The 17,431-nt window shown below is 48.1% G+C and overlaps 1 protein-coding gene across 2 annotated transcripts in view; it reads left to right on the forward strand.

Annotated features, from left to right (window-relative positions):
- The window catches only part of COQ8A (coenzyme Q8A), a 47,587-nt gene extending 30,625 nt beyond the window's left edge, over positions 1–16,962 (forward strand). For both annotated transcript variants that reach the window (XM_054820856.1, XM_054820857.1), the window contains exons 6-15: positions 2,112–2,234; positions 6,304–6,389; positions 7,503–7,643; positions 8,845–8,926; positions 10,320–10,413; positions 11,253–11,394; positions 13,285–13,392; positions 14,135–14,200; positions 14,987–15,073; positions 15,570–16,962. In XM_054820856.1, coding sequence (XP_054676831.1) covers positions 2,112–2,234; positions 6,304–6,389; positions 7,503–7,643; positions 8,845–8,926; positions 10,320–10,413; positions 11,253–11,394; positions 13,285–13,392; positions 14,135–14,200; positions 14,987–15,073; positions 15,570–15,863 — 1,223 coding nt within the window. In that variant the 3' untranslated portion in view covers positions 15,864–16,962. The remainder of the gene's footprint in view (positions 1–2,111; positions 2,235–6,303; positions 6,390–7,502; positions 7,644–8,844; positions 8,927–10,319; positions 10,414–11,252; positions 11,395–13,284; positions 13,393–14,134; positions 14,201–14,986; positions 15,074–15,569) is intronic.
- Positions 16,963–17,431: the final 469 nt, after the last annotated feature.

Genomic DNA, 17,431 nt, shown 5'->3' on the forward strand with positions numbered 1-17,431 from the left:
GCTGCTCTCCCACAAAACAGGTAAAGGAAAGGAGAGGCTGAAGGACAGGGAAGGGCAGTGTTTGGCATCCTCTGTGCACTGCTAGTGGAGAGTTCAGTGGCATCACTTCTCTACAGAAAGCTTTGTAAGCAAGCCAGCTGCTTGCTGGGGCCGAAGGGTGTCTGTCAGATCAGTAATATGCTTAGTGCCTTAAGGTTGTACCAAGTTGTGTGAGTCACCACAGTTTAGCCAGCAGCTACTTCAGTCTGATGCTTGGTTCTTTCTCCTGTCCCCTGGCCAGCCTGAGCTCCCTCTGTATACCTTCCTGAGAGCGAGCTGGAGATGGAGAGGATCTCTTGCTGCTGTAGGCACTAGGGGACACACCATTAACTTCCATTTGCTTGAGATCTTCAGGGCTGTTGCAGCTGCCATGCCTTTTTGGACCCTGCCTGTTGTATATGTGGGCTTCAGCTATTTTGTCCTTTGTACCCTTTCCTCTGAAGTGTTGCGGGGGGGGGAAGCTGTAGCTCCAAGATGGGCATACCAGCTGTGGGCCCTGCAGCTTGGCTGTATGACCTGACCTTCCTCTTGCTTGGCTCTCCAGCAGCAGGAGCTGAGCTGCAGTCCCAAGAGAAGTGGTTGGCGGGTGCCTGCCTGCCCCTTCTGTCCATGCTCTACTGGGAGGAGTTTTGGGTTGCTTCTCTCACAGGGAGCACAAAATTGAGTCAGGGTCTCCTTCCTTCTCACCTGGAAGAAGAGTTTTGGGTGGCTTCTCTCACAGGGAGCACAAAATTGAGTCAGGGTCTCCTTCCCTCCTCCTTACCTCTGCCCTTAAAAAAAGTGGAAAGGAAGTGCTTCTTATGCCACACAAAAATCACATTGCATACTTGGGGCTGTGGCACTGGTGTGTAGCTGGCTGCAATGATTAGTTAGTGAGCCTGTCAGACATCAGGCTTTACCTTTTCTGGGGGACGGGAATGTGTGTGTTTGAGTATGTAGATTTTGGGTCTTGTTCTGTGCAAGCTAATGCATGACTGCTGGTAGGAAGTAAGGACAGAAAGGTTTGGCCTCCTCCCTGCACTGCCTGTACATGCAGTCAGAACAAGTGACTAACTGTATTGAGATGTTCTTCTCTCTAAAGGAGGCATCTTTCTCAGTAGCAAGCTGCCCATAAGAACATGGTGAGGAACGCTGTGCATGTGTGAGGATGAAAAAGGGAGAAAGGTTGGCAATCTTGAAGATGGGAATTAATTTCTCCTCTAGCACAATTGTCCAAGAGCAGCATGGTATCACAGATGAGAGCTCCTGCTGGGCTTCTGTGAGCACTATCTCCAGCCTCCCTGAATTTGACTAGCTTGATTAACCTCATCACAGACTTAGCCATCTGCTGCTTTTTGAAAATGCTGTATGCAGCCATGGTGTTTTGGGGTTATGGTGTTGGGAGAGTTTGTTTTGCTGGTGCATCAGGAGACAGTAAATTTCAGTTTGATTAGAAAAGAATGTTATTGTAGACTTGGAGATGCGAAAGTTGTGTTTGCTCTCTACAAATGCCTAGCGCGCACTCTGGATGTGCAATTGCACAGCAGTGTGTGTTTATGAATCTGTTTTGGGCAAGAATTACTGGGTATGAGAAAGGAGGCTTGGCACTGGTGTGAATCCCTGCTCCCACCCTAAGAAGTGCCAGCGTGTTCTCAGTCTATCTCAGTGTGCTGTCAAAGCTTTTGACAATTTCTTCTTGCTGTGGCTCAACCCTACTCTTCTGAGGCTATGGTTATGCTGCATCCTATGGTGTGGGGCTCGGGAGACATTTATGTGGTGTTTTAGGCTGAGCTAGCTGGCCCAGCGAGTTCAAGCACCAAAATTCCCAGGATCCTGGACAGTTTGCACAGCCTCCGTGGATGTCTGCGCTGCTGTGACTTGCTGCTCTCGGCCCTTAAGCTAGCAAGGTCAAAGTCAGAACAAGAAACGTGTGTCCAAGTGCAGTCCGTGCCCCTGGGTTGCAGTGAAGGTGCTGAGTGTAGCCCTAGTTTGATTTCTCTGGGGAAGAGTAAATCTGTTGAATGTGGACTAACACAATGGATTGAGCTCACTGAGGTAAGGGTGCCCTTCATCCGTATACTTTCTCTCCTCAGGAAAGAAAGCGGTGATGGATTCCAGTCCGTTCCTGTCAGAGGCCAATGCAGAAAGAATCGTGAGAACCTTGTGCAAGGTCCGGGGAGCAGCACTGAAGCTGGGACAGATGTTAAGCATTCAGGGTAAGTGGTGGCACAGGTCCTCAGCTATCTTCCCTAGCAGTGCTGCCAGCCGGGGCAGTTGATTACTTGTGATACGTGGTCAGCTCTTTGGAATCGGTGTCTAGTCTCTCCACATTCACTCGATAACTGGCTTTCTCATGTGAGAGCAGTGATGGAGATATGTTTGATTCAGTTCAGTCTAATCCCAGTAAGAAATAACTAGATGTGTGCACCGTATAACACAACTTTCCCAATGCCCCTATTGTGTCAGGCACACAAGTGAAATTGGTTGAAAATGAGGTCATGCTCTCTATGAATTTTAATGCCTGGGTTAAAAGCAATTGTTGAGAAGCAGAGCTGTATCACACTCTGTACATGGGTGTCCTGCTAGAAAGGAGGAGGACGATGACAAGAACATGAGCCTGTTCTTTGTTCACTAAAAGTGGTCAAGGTTATATCCACAGCCCTCTCCCATTACAGCATGTTTATGGTTTACATGCTTTGGCACTGAAGCTTTGTGGAAAGGCCAGTACAGCTGATAATCTTATCAAGTATAAAACACTTATTTTATCTTGAGGAGACTTCAAACTGGTACTTACTTCATCAGGCTCTGAAGTCAGTGATCACAGGTGAAGGCATGAGTGACATCAGTGCCTGCACTGAACTGTTAGGTTGCTCCTGGAAGATAACAGGTGTGCCGAATTCAAACCTTATCTGGACCTGTCCACTTCGCCTTCCTGCCCAACTTGATAGGGAAGGAAAGAACTAGCCAAAAATAGCTGTTACACTTGTCTGGAAATAGCTTTCAAGATGTCACTGAAACTAAGTCAGTGTCTGAGTGCTTGAAGTACTCAGCTTGCTTGGCTTGTGCTTCTCCTTGAATTTTTGTAGGTGTTGACTGATGAGGCTGGATCTGGTATTGTACTAAATAACTTGGGCTAGCCAATAAAGCAAGACCAGCTCTCTGTTCCAGAGAGTCCTGATTGTGGCATTTCATCGTTCTTCATTTGCTAATCACTTATTTTTAGGTGCGTGCCAGGCTGATGGCAACATTAACAAAGCTAGGTGGGAGGCAGCAGCTGCCATCTCAAAGGCTGCCACCCATATGCTGTTTTCTCACCCTCTAGAAACTGCCAGGTGCCAATGACTGGTGGTTCACAGTGCAGGTCCAGGAGAAGCTCTGGTGCTCCTTGCTTTCTGTGGCCAGTGCCTCTGGGACGTGGGGTGAGCCAGCTGTGTCTGGAAATCAGCTTTGAAGTTAACTTGCCTACCATAGGTGGGGATTAATTTAAAATTCTCAGGACACTACTGAGTTGCACCTGATGTGTGCCTAGAGCCTGGTCACAGCTGCCCTAGGCTACGATGTGAGTGAAGAGGGAATAGCTGTGAAAGGCCAGCTCTGATGAGCAGAAATGCTCTGGATTTTTGTCACTTGCCTGCTGTCTCCTAATGTTACTGAGCTCTGGCAGGAGTGTCAAACACTTGCTGGTTGACTTCACTTGGGTGTCAAGAACATACAAGCCTTTAGCAACCTCAGTGGCGCTGCCCAGCCCTCATTTGACTCTTGTGACGAGTGCGTGGAGTGCTGCAATGCCTGGCAAGAGCACAGGCTCCAGTAACCTTGCTGAGGGACAGTCGTGGTGAAATAAGCTAGATGCTTCCAACAGCGCGGAGTATCCGGTTCTTGGGCTGGCTGTTTGGACAGGAGGGCTTCACACAGTTCCTGCCGCTCTATGGGCTTCTCTGTGGCCTGGTAGTTTGAATTGGCTTCTTCACTTAAAAGGGATGTGTGCTAATTGAGCACAGGGGCTCTGTGTTGCCTTGTCCAAGGTGCAGCTGAGGACCTGTGAGCTAAACTACCCAGAAGTTACAAAAGTGTCCTTAAAAACCCTGATGTCTGCTGCTGGGAGTCAGTGGATTTGTCAGGGACGTGCACAGAGAGGATGCCAAGGGCCCCAAGTCATCCTGTGTTCTGGTGCGTGTGCTCTGGAAAATGTTGGAAAGGCAGCTGCATTTGCCAGTTGAGTGCCCTGCCTTGACTCTTGGCTTCGTGTTTCATTCTGGTAAGGCCTCATCAGTTTACCACAAAGACGTATAACCTTGTTCGTCAGCGTGTTGTAAGCCTCGTTTTGTCAGAGTTGCCTCCGCAGCATGACTGATTTTTAACGTTGCTGCTGAGTTTCTGTACAGTCAATCTGGACTTGCAGGTTTCTTGGCTATTTGGCGTTGCACTAGTGAACAAAGCGGTGGTGGTCAAGCAGCCCCAGTTAAGAATGCCCTCTCGGACTAAAGGTTGAAATACCCTGTGAGTTTTTTTCAATGTTAGCAATAAGCAAAATAACAGCAGCTGATCCTAAATGCCTCTGTCAGACCCCAATACCTTGACACAAACGGCTTCTAAGAGCAGGAGTCACTTTTTAGTGAGGTCCATTCTCTTTCTGCACAGTCATCCTAGGAGGTGCTGGTTATCATGTTACAGCATGATGGCTAATACTTTCACATACCCCTGAGAATAGTTTTTATAACGTTCAGAGGCTTGGCAGTGATACAGCGTTGATGATAGACCCGAAATTTCTTTCAGTGTTTGTAATGCGCACACAAATGCAATGCCTAGCTGCCTTGTGGGGTTGCAATGTCACAACGGGGGTTTTACTTGCTGTTCCTGCAAAGCCTGTTAATCTCTGACTTGCAGTGACAGAAATGGAACTCCTCTTAAAAACTCCTGCTGATTCCATAGTGGGGTTTTGTTAGTACTTTATAAATGCTGCTCATGGCTTTGGTGGGAATTTCTAAACAATACTGAGTGCTAATGTCATGTTTCTGCATTATGTATCTCTTTCTCGCCATTCCTTTCCACCCCTCTTCCCAGGACAGTGCTCTTAAGGTAGCTGTTTTTCTTGTTTCCTGGGATAGACTTAGTGTTGCGTGCATCTGCAAATGCAGAGGAATGATAGATTTTTATTTGAATGTCATAAGCGCACATGCAGGTTGGATTCTCAAGATTAAGGCTGGCAGCCTGGACTTGTTTCCAGTGTTGGGTGAGCAGCAGATAAATCTAATTCCTCCATGAGCCTTTATGAAATGAAAAGTTTGCCAGAACTGGTGGCTTTTCTCTGTAGAAGCCTTTGCTCAAAGGAGAAGACTAATCTGTCAAGATGCCCCTACCCCTCCTTTTTCTTATGAGTGTAAATACTTCCTTGCTAAATCCTTCTGACTCTTAAAATAACTTTTGGGTCAGCTGTCGTCTTCTGCCCACTTGTAGTTGCTTTGCATTTGGGTAGTTGTTTACAGTAGCAGATGCTGAATTTTGATTCCTCTAAGAATTCAGTACTTGCGTAAGTGGTGTTTTACCATTGTACAACTTTCTAGAAAAGCTACTGCCCCTTAGAATGAACTGGATTAAACCACGCTATGAACCTGGGAGCGTTGGGATGACTCTCCAGAGGTTTCCAGTGGCATCTCCTAGACCTGAATGCTGTACTGCTCTCAACGAGAAGATGGGCTGGTGGATGACAGAGGCTTGTGCAGAGCACTCTGCTCTTGGGTTTGTGCAACCTGCCATCACATCAAAAGCCTCTGTGCTGTGCGGAGCTGCCCGCTGCTCTTGGGAGTGCTGCTGGACAAAGCCAGGGAGCACTGTGACAACTGATGCTTGATTCCAAAGTATAAAAAAATTCTGAACATGCCTTCTAGTGTATTCATACTTTGTCTTTCCCTTGGTAATTCGAAGAGGATGCAGAGAAACTTTCTTCTGCTACAGCAGCAGGGTAGCTTAGGAGTCGTTTGGGTAATACGCAGGTTTTTTGCAAGAGTGAAAAGGAAGGAGTAGCTTTTTATTTTGCTACTTGTGCACAGGACTTTTGTTTGTATCATTTCTAAAGGTGTGATGCCTCAGGAGGTGTGCCTTGGGTGCTGCTTCTGGGTATGCAGAGTTTCTGAACTAGAGTTATTTCCAAAGCCTTCACTGGGGTGTGCTTGGGGGCAGGACAACCTGGCTTGTCTGAATGCAGGTGCATGTTTCTTTGTGTGCTGCAGATGATCTGGAGAATGCAGTGCCTGCGCTGACTGCTGTGTGCTTTTCCCTTGGCAGATGATGCCTTCATCAACCCCCATCTCCAAAGGATTTTTGAGCGTGTACGTCAGAGTGCTGACTTCATGCCGATAAAGCAGATGATGGTGAGGAATATTCCTTCCTGCTTATTAGGGGAGGAGGGACAATAACAAGATAAATGTCACCTGGGACATACCCCAGTAAGGGAAGTGGATGGGTATTTTTAACAGTGTTCTTTCAATAAATGTTGTGTATTTTCAATTGTGGGTGACATCTGATTCCGTATCTCAATTGTGTGCTGCCTTTTTCTCTTGAAAACATTGAAGCTCAGCTCTAGACAGAGGGGAAAAATGTGAGGGTTTTCTATGTCCCAAGACTATGCTGATGGAACAGCATACAAATATGATTTTAGGATCTTGTTGAATGTAGCCTCCACTTCTGTTTCCTCTCTCTTGTCTTTCTCATGGATGTTAAGCCAGTATCTAGAAGTACCTACATCCCATTTTAGAAACAGATTTATAAGCCTTAGTCTGATGGAAAATTAACAGCAACTTCGTCCTTAATTTTTTGGTTACATCTAACCCACCATCAAGAAGAGCCAGAATGAAGCGAACTAAGTTTGCTTTCCCCAAAGTATGTGTTCTCTCTTTCTCTCTACTTCCCTCTGTAAATTAAGATGTGAAGGATGATGCAAAAGGAATTGCCAGCACTACTTATCTTCTGAAAGACACTGAGCAGAGCCAGAACTTAAATATGGCAGTCTGGCAATGTAGCAAAAAAGCTGTTAAAGCAGGCTGTGATGTTTAATTGTCAATATTGCCTTAAAGAAAGTCACTCTTGTATGCCTGGATTGCTTCTGTTCAGCTTGGCAGCATGATGAAAGAGGAGACATATCTAACTCCTTGCTCATTTTCTGGAAGACAACAAGTGGCACCAGAAGGGGGACTTTTGTATTGCTAAGGCAGTGGTATTTGTGCTCAAGATCCCTGTCCTCTAGGCCAGAGCAACAGAGCCTCACACAGATCCAATCAGCATCTGTTTAATGCTGGGGGAGCACTGCTGGCTGGACCGTTCCTTGCGATGCTGTGCAATGATGTGGAAGGGAGGATAATCTAGAAAGCAGGGTATAGGTACTCAGAACTGCTGTAGGCTGTGTGAGTTGCCTTAGAGGAACGTGATTTCCAATAATGAAAATCTTAAATCTTTGCTTCCCATATCCTGATGCTTTCTATTTGTAGAAAACTCTGAACAACGATCTTGGCCCCAACTGGAGAGATCAGCTGGAGTCCTTTGAAGAACGCCCCTTTGCTGCTGCTTCGATTGGTCAGGTTCACCTGGCACGCTTGAAAAATGGGAAAGAAGTTGCCATGAAAATCCAGGTGGGCTTTACAGACCAGCCTTGTCTCTTGTCTGTGCCCCATAAAAGGGCATGGGAGCTGCATAAGTATGTTTACTGCTAGACAGATGGCATGGTTTAGCCCCAGCTGGCAACTAAGCACCACACGGCCGCTCGCTTGCTCTTCCCTTCCCTGGTGGGATGGGGAGGAGGATCAGAAGAAAAAGGTAAAACCTGTGGGTTGGGATAAAGACAGTTTACTGGGACAGCAAAGGGAGAGGAAAATAACAATGATACTAATAAAAGAATATACAAAGCAGGTGATACACAATACCATTTGCTCACTGGCCAGAGCTCAATGCCCACCCTGTCCCTGAGCAGCAACCCCTCCTCCCCAGCCAGCTCCCCCCCTTATATACTGAGCATGACGTCATATGGTATAGAATACCCCTTTGGCTAGTTTGGGTCAGCTGTCCTGGCTGTGTCCCCTCCCAGCTTCTTGTGAAAATTAAGTCTGTCCTGTGTACAACACGGTTTATAATCCAAAGGAGTGAGATCCCTTGCTGACTGAGCAGGATCCCAGGCAAAGTTGGTCATCTGGTTGGTGTTTTTTGTAAAGTGGGGAGACTTCAGGAGTGGTATGGATGGGTATTGGTATCATCTTCTCAAGCCATTTGTGTGCAAAGTACTCTCTGAAGTTAGGCCAAGGTAAAAGCAATGGAAAGTTAACCCTGTAGCATCAGCACACGTTCTGTCCCACAGCAGTATAGGCTGGTTCCCTTCTTGACAGACAAGGTGAGAAAGAAAAGGAGGTACCTTTGCCAGGACTGGGCTGGGTCCTTATTGTTTGCCCTGCCTGCTGTAGATGAAATGCTCTAGGGCTATCAGTGGCATGTCCTATCAGCTGTGGTAGGGAAATGACTGACTGCCACCTCTGTCCTGAGATTTGTGTGTCTGAGAACCTTTCATGTGCTGGAAGAGTCCTCGTCAGAGAACCTGAACAGGCCATTCTGGTCTTAAGGAGCTATGTCTTAGCCTGTCTCCTGTTTTAGATGCTAGGCTTTAAATAAGCTTTTAGAGGAGGGGTGTGTCACTGAGGTATGCCCTGGTTCGTGGCCAGGCTGTAGGTGGCTGTGCTGGGGCAGGGGGGTGGCAGTGGATATTGAGCTGCAAGGCATTTTTATCTTGCTCTCTACAACTGGGTCATCTAGTCTCAACACTGCCCTCTCCATTCTGTCCTGCAGTACCCCGGAGTTGCCCAGAGCATCAACAGTGATGTTAACAACCTGATGACTGTCCTGAGCATGAGCAATATTCTCCCTGAAGGTAAAAAGACAGAGACCCTTGACAGGCCCTGTGTTCCCGCTGGCGCGTGTTGAGTTCTGCCAACCCCTTTCAAGCAGCGTGTTGCACACTTCTCTCCATAGACTGGAAGGAGGAAACAACCTCGAGGAAACAGTGAAAAGGACTTAAGAATTGCTGAGTCTGCCCAGGAGCAGATCTCCTGCAGAAGGCAGGAGAGGTAGTGGATGTGGGCAAGTGGGTGCAGGGCCATGCTCTGCTCCCCTCTCCTGCTGCAGAGCTGCCACTGCCTTTGCTGGGCACGTGCCTGCTCCAGTGCCCACTCAGTGGGGTGGGAAGTATACCTGTGTTTTGGTTTTTCCTGGCCATGTATATGCATGCACCTGCCCGAGTAATGTGCGCTTGTCTCTGTGCACTCTTTATAGTGAAGGACCCATAGGGACTCTTGGCAAAGTATAAAGTGTCTGGGTACACTCACCTTTGGTTTTCTAGGCATGAAGCATGGGCAGTGTTCAGGTTAGGTAGTCTTGCTTTGTCCCCGTTATTTTTTGGTACATTTGGCAGAACTCATTCTTCTCCATGTTTCCTGCCTGCCAATCTCTGTTCTTCCTAGTTGTTCTCTGTTTTTCCCAGTCAGAATTTGGAGAGGTGGAGAACTTTCAGACTTGGAGCTTGCTTAGTGCCCCAGCACACGGATAAGTCCCTTTTCCCACAGGGAATGGAGGACTTGCTATTCCTTTTTCCAAATATCTACCTGCAACAGCTGTAAATCCTAATGCAACTGTACACATACAGCTTTAAAATCAGGCTGGGTGCTGACAAAACCTGGGACTGTTCTCTGTGGTGGCTGGGCAGGGCCCTGCAGAGGCTGCTGCGGTCCCAGCAGTGTCTGGCCCAAGTAGATTGGTTTTCCAATTCGAAGACTGAGAAGACCGGACTTGGCAACTCAGGTCCTGGCTACGTGCTGCTGCAGTTCCCTGTCTTAGTCATGCTGTTTCTGCCTGGCAGTGCCTGCTCCCAGGTGTAGGCAGATATGGTTTGGAGCCTTTTTTTTTTTTTTGCTGCTTTTGCCCAGGCTAGTGTTTGGGTGCTTCTGCTCCTTGGTTTGTCTGTCTGCACAGCCATATCACCACCAGGAATAGCTTGGGCTGTGGGGTGGGAGTTAGGGGAGGACAGAGCCCTGCTGTACAAGAAGGGTGTGGATGTACCTTGCTTTAGGAGCAGCTGCGTAGCCTTGGCCTGGGATTACCTGCAGAACCTGTATCTAGTTGGAAATACGCTTTGGTGCTCTGGGGTCCCTTGTACTCTTCAGCTCAGAGTTGGCTGGATAGCAGGTTGCTCCTCAGCTGCAGCTGTGGAAAGTTTGGCCTGAGGGGCTCCTTTTTTCTAAGCCTACTGTCTGCTGTTTGACTTCCAGGTTTGTTCCCTGAGCATTTGATTGAAGTCCTGAGCAGAGAGCTGGCCCTGGAGTGTGACTACCAGAGAGAAGCTGCCTGTGCAAGGAAATTCCAGTATGTTCACACCATTGCCTTCAACTTCCTCCCATCTGTGTGTGTGTGTGAGAAATGCAGGAGTGGTTGCTTAACTTCAGGGACAGTGAATGCCATGCCCTGAGATGTAGCACGGGGGAAGGGTGTGTTTGTGGCCTGAGCTGTCCCCTCGAATTGCCACCTTGTCTCAGCCAGGTATATTTTCAGTCAGCTAAAACATGATAACATATCCTCTCTACTTCTGTGTGAGCCTGTTTTACCACATGTGAGGGTACTGCAGTAACTCTTGAGGCCAGGTTGCAGTGCTGTTTTGTGTACTCTTACGTCAGCCCGTCGTAAGCTTGTCCCATCCTTTAGGAGGTTTTTCAGTTCAGTGCTCTTACAGCAGTTATCACCACCAGCACTGCCTGCTCCCCTGGCTTGCTGTAGCAGTGGGGTCCAGGTTGTTTTTACCTGAGGGCTAGATGAGGGAGAGCTGCTGGAGGCTGGATGTCCCTCCTGTCCCTCTGTGGCATTGCTCCTCTTGGAAAAGGCCTGTTTCTTCCGTGTGTGTAGTCTGACCCTGGAGCAAAGTGAGCAAAAGAGCCCAGTGGCCCTTGAGGTACTGGCCTGGAGCCCTCCTGATATCACTGCTCTGGCAGGAGATGTGACCTCAGGAGCCGGGAGCAGCTGTAAGTCACTGGTGTGGTTTCTGGTGACTTGATCCCTACTGTAACTGCTGAGGAAAATGTCTCCTGGCAGCCTCAGCCAGGGCGTGGGGAGAGGTGGCGTGAAGGGGTCTGTGTTGCGTGGGGTGTTGCGGAGAGGCCCGGCTGTTCTCAGGGCTTCTAACCTTTTCCTCTCCTTTCTCTGTCCCCCAGGGAGCTGCTGAAAGACCACCCCTTCTTTTATGTCCCAAGAGTAGTGGATGAGCTGTGCAGCAAGCATGTCCTGACCACAGAGCTGGTGTCAGGCTTCCCCTTGGATCAAGCTGTAGGGCTGAGCCAGGAGATCCGAAATGAGGTACTGTGGGGTGGTCTTCCTTCTCCCCTCGCTCAGAGCAGCATGCTCGGCCTGCCTGGTGACTGGTAGATCAGGGGATGCTTTGTGAAAGGGCAAACCCTGAGCAGTGCAAAGCAGGGCTGGAGTCAGGGACTGTCTGGAGCCTCTCAGATCTCTGCGTAGGGAATCTGGCAGTGCTGTTGCAGTCTCCTCAGGCTGGTGTAGGCCTTGCAGGTGCCAGCATTCAGCAGGGAGGGGCTGGATGGCAAAGGTGGCTGAAGGGGAGGTGGCCTAGCTGTGTTATTCCTAGATGCCCTGTTTCTCTCTGACCTTAACACTGGGAGGGATTGTCAGCTAGGGGAGAGGGGTCTTGTTTTGCAGTTGCTCTTTTGGGCAGGAGTGCAGAATCATCTCCTGCCTTTCTGCAAGTGTTTGGGTGTCATCTCCTCCTGTGGGACTGACCTGTGCTGTACAGGGCTGCTGGAAAAGTACCTCTCAGTAAACAGGAGGGGGGATGCGGGAATGGGTAGGCGGTGGTGCTGAATATAGCAAGGGATTGGAGTGCTGTGGTGGGACAAGCAGCTGCTCTAGTGGCAGAAATAACTGTCCTGGTATTTGGATTTTTGGGGGTGGGGGGGTTGTGTCTTGGTGTGAACTGTCAGCTGTTAGCAGGTCACTAGGGAAGAGGGCAGAGGTATGTTCCTCTGGATAAACAGATCTCAGCACCGTACTGACTTGAAGCTGTGCCAGAGCTGGCTGCCCGTGACCCCTGAGCTGTCTGTTCTTAGGGCTTGTCCCCTCCGATGAGCTGCTGTATCACCAGGACTGCTTTTAAAAGGCTGTGAGGTGGGGCGCTGCTGCAGGAGCAGCCCTGCTTTCCTGTAAGTGACTGGCCTGGCTGACCCACTGCCTTCTGACCCAAATAGCAGTGTCCTGTAGCAGGGTCTGGCTGGCATTTGGTGCTCTCTTCCCTCCCTCTTGGATATGATGTTTCACTCTGCTTTGCAGAAGCTGAAGTGGGGCAGAATGAGGCTGGCAGTTCTGCTGAACAGGCTCCAGTTTAAGTATCCTCACAGAAAAGCGCTGCTGTAATATGTAATTCAGCAGTGGGTTCTTCAGGGACTGCTACTCTTGCTTCCCCCATGCCTGTCAGTCCCAAGGTGTAAGTCTGTTGCTTTTCCCTCAAGCTGGGTGAGTGCTGAGCCCAGCAAAAGACTTGGCCAAGGAGTACAGTGCTGTATCTAATGAAGACCCCTAGGGCTCAGTAATGGGTCTGAACCTAGCTCTGTACATTGTTTGGCAGCTTTAAAGGAACAGACTCTTTAGCTTCTTTGGGTCTTTAACTTAAAATGCCCTGGAACTGCACCTCATTTCCTCTGAGCTGCATTGGCTTCATTTTGGCTAGGATCCTGCAGGACTTTCCACCCAGGTAGGCTGTGATGCTCTGCTGGGCTCCCCCACCTCTGCTTGTGGATACTTCTTTGCACTGTGAAGATGTTCCTTTGCTCTCAAACCAACAACCAGCTGCATAGTCAAAGCTGGGAAGGTAAAAGGCAGGACCAGGACACAAGTAACACATGCAGTTGGATGACCCCTGAAGCCTGCTGTTCTCAGCTGCTAGGTACAGGGTAGCAAGCCTCTCTGGAGGCACATGCAGGGGCCGATACGAACTACAGCTCAGGCTGATGTAAAACTTGCATGGCACTTGGGCTGTCTGCTAAGGATGTTCCCATGGGCAGGAAGTTGCTGAGAGGTGCTCTCTCACCTCTCCAGGAGTTTTGCAGCATGAAGCACGTAGTTCCTGCCAGTGTGGTGATGTGTTCCCAGTTTGCTAATGCCTGCTGCAGATTACATGTGTGACTAGGCCTTGCTGCCCTCCTGACTTGCTTCTTTCTCTCCTTGCTTTTCAAGATCTGTCACAACATCCTGGTCCTGTGTCTACGGGAGCTGTTTGAGTTCAGGTACATGCAGACTGACCCAAACTGGTCAAACTTCTTCTATGACCCACAGTTGCACAAGGTAAGCCCAAACAGCCGCTGTTCTGCCTCTACAAGAGCTGGTTTTCACCAGCTTTTGATTATTCCCCACTCTCAGAATTTAGTGAGTCCTTACTGAGATTCTCTGAATCCTGTCCTTGAGCTTTGGGCAGGTAGGACAGCTGAAACCTGTCTGTTTGCCACTTGTTCTAACATGATCTGGGGTGGGAGAGCAGGGCTCCTGTCACCCTGGCTGGCTGCCTGTCTTTGGCCTTAGATCCAGTCACAGCTACTTCCTTAGCCTGGGATCTGTTTTGAAGCTGGTCAGTGGGAAGTTGCAGCTGGCAGTGTTCTACCAGGGCACTCCTGAGCCAAGGACTCTTTACTTGAATGCTCTTGTTTTGTGCTGTGCTGAAGATACGAGTGCCTGGGGAAGCAATTACAGATGTCCTGCTTGTTGGTTTGGCTGCTTGCACCCTGCAGGTCAGATAGAATTGCTTGTTCATCCCTGAGGTCTGTGCTGCTCTGTCCCCACACAGAAAGCCTGAGAGGAATTACCAGCTGAGCAGGTGTGACAATGTGAGCATAGGCCATACCTCCTCTGCCCTGTACTAGTGTGAATGTTTGTGCTGCTGTCAGGAAATAAAGGAGTTAGGGGGAAGCCGAGCTGCAGTGGAAAGACTCTCCAGCCAGCTGAGCTTCCTGAAGACAGCCAGAGTCATTTTAAGGTCTGGCTGTACTTGAGTGGTTGACACTGTAACACAGATAGGTTTGTCCATTTCTAGGTGGCCCTGTTGGACTTTGGAGCAACACGAGGGTTTGATGAGAAGTTCACAGATGTCTACATAGAGGTGAGGACTTGCAGTGTGCCCCAGAGTGCTGCACTGAGGGGCTTGGAGTATTTGCAAACTTGTGCTTATCTGTTAGCTGTATCACTTTGTACTTGAATCAACTCTGGTGTGGAGGGAAACAGGGCTGGAGGCAAGAAAGAGATCTCCGGTCCTGCTTCATCCCTTACTGTAGCCTTCTGTATGTCTGCTGCAAGTCTCTGGCTATTTGAGTTTGGATGTTTAAATTAGATGACAAATGTGGCAAACTGTAATGTTGCTTCCTGGGAGACTCGGGCAGCAGAGCATATCAAAGCACTCAATTCAGTGATTTTTACATGCGGGTATGCAGGAATTTGCTTGTCCTGTTCACTGTCTCTTCCTGTGGTTTCTAGCTTGCTTACAGACTTATAAATTTAATGTGAAGTTGTATGTGCTTCCTTCATAATCACCATGTTCTGCACTTGATAAATCGAGCTGCAGGGGCCAGCAGATGTCACCTAAAGCTTCTCACAGTTGGCTTTACTGTTTTGTTGGGGGAGGGCCTGCTTGATTCGTGAAGCTTTTTTTTATGTCCCTTACATTCTCTGGGCTATGCGTAGCCCTACTGGGAAGAGCTTCAGAGAGCCAGCAGCTGTCTCTCTTTGCCAGTAGCTTTTAAACTGGCAAACATGCAGACCCCTGAAGATGAGAGCAGAGGCAAGGAAGGGAGCGGGCAGCATGTGTACCTGTAGCCTCCGTAGTAGTCCTGTACTCCAAAACATTTTTCAGTCATCCCCTAGCTCTCCTGAAAGTGTTCTTCCTATTCAGGTCATCAAGGCAGCTGCTGACATGGACAGAGAGAGAGTACTGAAGAAGTCCATTGAAATGAAATTCCTCACTGGCTATGAAGTCAAGGTATGGAGCAGAAGGGTCTGATTTTAGTGGTGGCTAGAGATAAGTTTGTTGAGGGTCTGTGGTCCTATCCAGGTTTCTTGATGTGGTAAAAGCCAAAATCACCCTGAAAGCCCTGTTGATAAGGGTGAGGGAAGAGGGCAAAAATGGTTTTGGCTTTTGTTTTCTCACTCCCTTTGGGGAGCAGGAGCAATAATGATGATACAGCTAGCCCTAAACCCACTGTCCTTCATTCTGTGCCCCAGCAAGACCCTGCAGGTGGTGATGACTTCTGAAATTTCATGACTGCGCAGATGGTCTTCTGGAAGGTTTAGTTGCTTGAAACTCTGTTAACCAAATGTTCATCAGTCTTGCTGGGGGCTGGAGGTTACCTTTGTTGTGGGTATAGCTAGGTCTTTCTCCTGTGCTGCTGCTGTTAGAAATGCTAACATTTCTCCTTTTCCTCCCTCTTGGTTAAAATGGTTAGTGATGTTATTTATGCCTCTTTCCTTTTGGGCAGGAAATGGAAGATGCCCACTTAAATGCTGTCCTCATCCTGGGAGAGGCTTTTGCGTCTGAGGAACCTTTTGATTTTGGCAACCAAAGCACCACTGAAAAGATCCATGGTTTAATCCCAGTCATGCTGAAACATCGGCTTGTACCTCCACCAGAGGAGACCTACTCTCTTCATCGGAAGATGGGGGGTTCTTTTCTTATCTGCACCAAACTGAAGGCCAAAATTCCCTGCAAAAACATGTTCCAGGAGGCATATAGCAAATATTGGAGCAGTAGGGGCAAGAAGCCAGAGGAGTAGTAAGAATGAACTAACACGTCTTGTTCTGAGGGCACAGTTCATCTGAGCCTTGCAGAGAGCGTTCTAGCCTCCCATGTGTTGCACCCCAGCTCTCCATCCTCTTGAGATGCAGCAGCCTGTGCCCTGGAAGCCAAGTGTGCATTTCACAAGGACAAAGCTGTTCTTTCATGCTGTGTCTGTCCTACACTGACTGTCAGTACAGTCTGCAGCTTGCAGGAAAACTATCTTCTTGAGCACTTCTGTACTGTTTCAAGGCACCAGCCGACTACCTTGAATGCATTTTTAACATTGTGATGGTGGCTGCGTATTGATTGGGTTTTATAACGAGTAGGAGAAGGAGGACAAGAGCAGAATTTAATACTGAAACCTCTTTGTAATTGTCCAAAAATTGTTTTTTTTAAAAAAAACTTCCCTCTTTCATGCTAAGGTGGAGTTCTAGTAGTTTTCGTACTGTGAATTATACAATGAAATACCAAGGTGTACCCTACCACAGACACATTCAGCACTTCCCCCACCCCCCATTTTTGTAAGTCAAGTGGTGGCAGTCTAAGAACCCTCCTGGATTTTACTGACATTGATTTAATGCAAGGGGTGTGTGTGTGTACATAGGGTGAAGTTTTATGCTTTCTGCCTCTTCTTGGCTTGCAAGCTAACCATAGGAAATATTTTAAAAGTCTGAGAATTGAGTGCCAATCTCTTTTAAACACACACGTACACTCACACAACCCAGGAGTAAATACGCAATCAACAGAGCTATATCAGAGCACAAATAGTGGGATTCTTCACTGTTTGGTAGTCATTGGCTTTCCTGAGGGCAAGTTAGATAAGCTACAACTCTGACACCAATCGCTTGTTAGACTCCTAACCAAGAACCTAGTCTGTCTCTTTTCCTGTAATGCAGAACTTAGGGCAAGGCAGACAAACACGTAATGTCTCAGCAGCATTTCAAGCTTTTGCTGAAATGTCACATGTTTAAAACCAGATGCACAGTTTTAAACTATTGGAGTCAAGCTAGGAAATTTACTTTCTTAGATTTTTGTACAACGCCTGTACCTGTACGACTTCCTGATTTCAATAAAAAAGTGCTTGTGCGGTGGGCCTTCTGCCTGCAGTTTTTTTTAAATCTTCTAGTTTGGTAATGAATAGCCAAGCAAACCATGTCCTGTTCTGTGGGATAAACAGGAGTTGAGCAGAAGGAGAAGCTTCCAAGTTTCCTCTTGTTGCAGTTTGCTCAAAGAATTGCTGCTACCTTTGTAAAGCCACCTAGTTATGGCCTGTTTACTCCTTCTTGTTTCCATTGCAGCTGTGTCACTAGTGCTAACAGTGGCAAGTTTACCAGGAGCCAGAGGGACATCAGCCTGAACATCTGTCTGGCCATGAAAACCCCTAGTAATTGACTTGTTTTCCTTTGTTTTAATCACTCTGTTACTAGTGTCCTGGACACAGGTCTTTTTGCCTTGCCTCCACTTGTGAAGAAAGAGTGGCTGTTGGAGTTGATGCTTACCTGGTGCTAGTCGGGCAGATATCCTTATCTGGCAAGTGCCAGGTATTTAGCAGCAGGCTCAGCT

This window comes from Grus americana, chromosome 3 (assembly GCF_028858705.1).
Source record: "Grus americana isolate bGruAme1 chromosome 3, bGruAme1.mat, whole genome shotgun sequence".
NCBI classification, from domain to species: Eukaryota; Metazoa; Chordata; class Aves; order Gruiformes; family Gruidae; genus Grus; species Grus americana.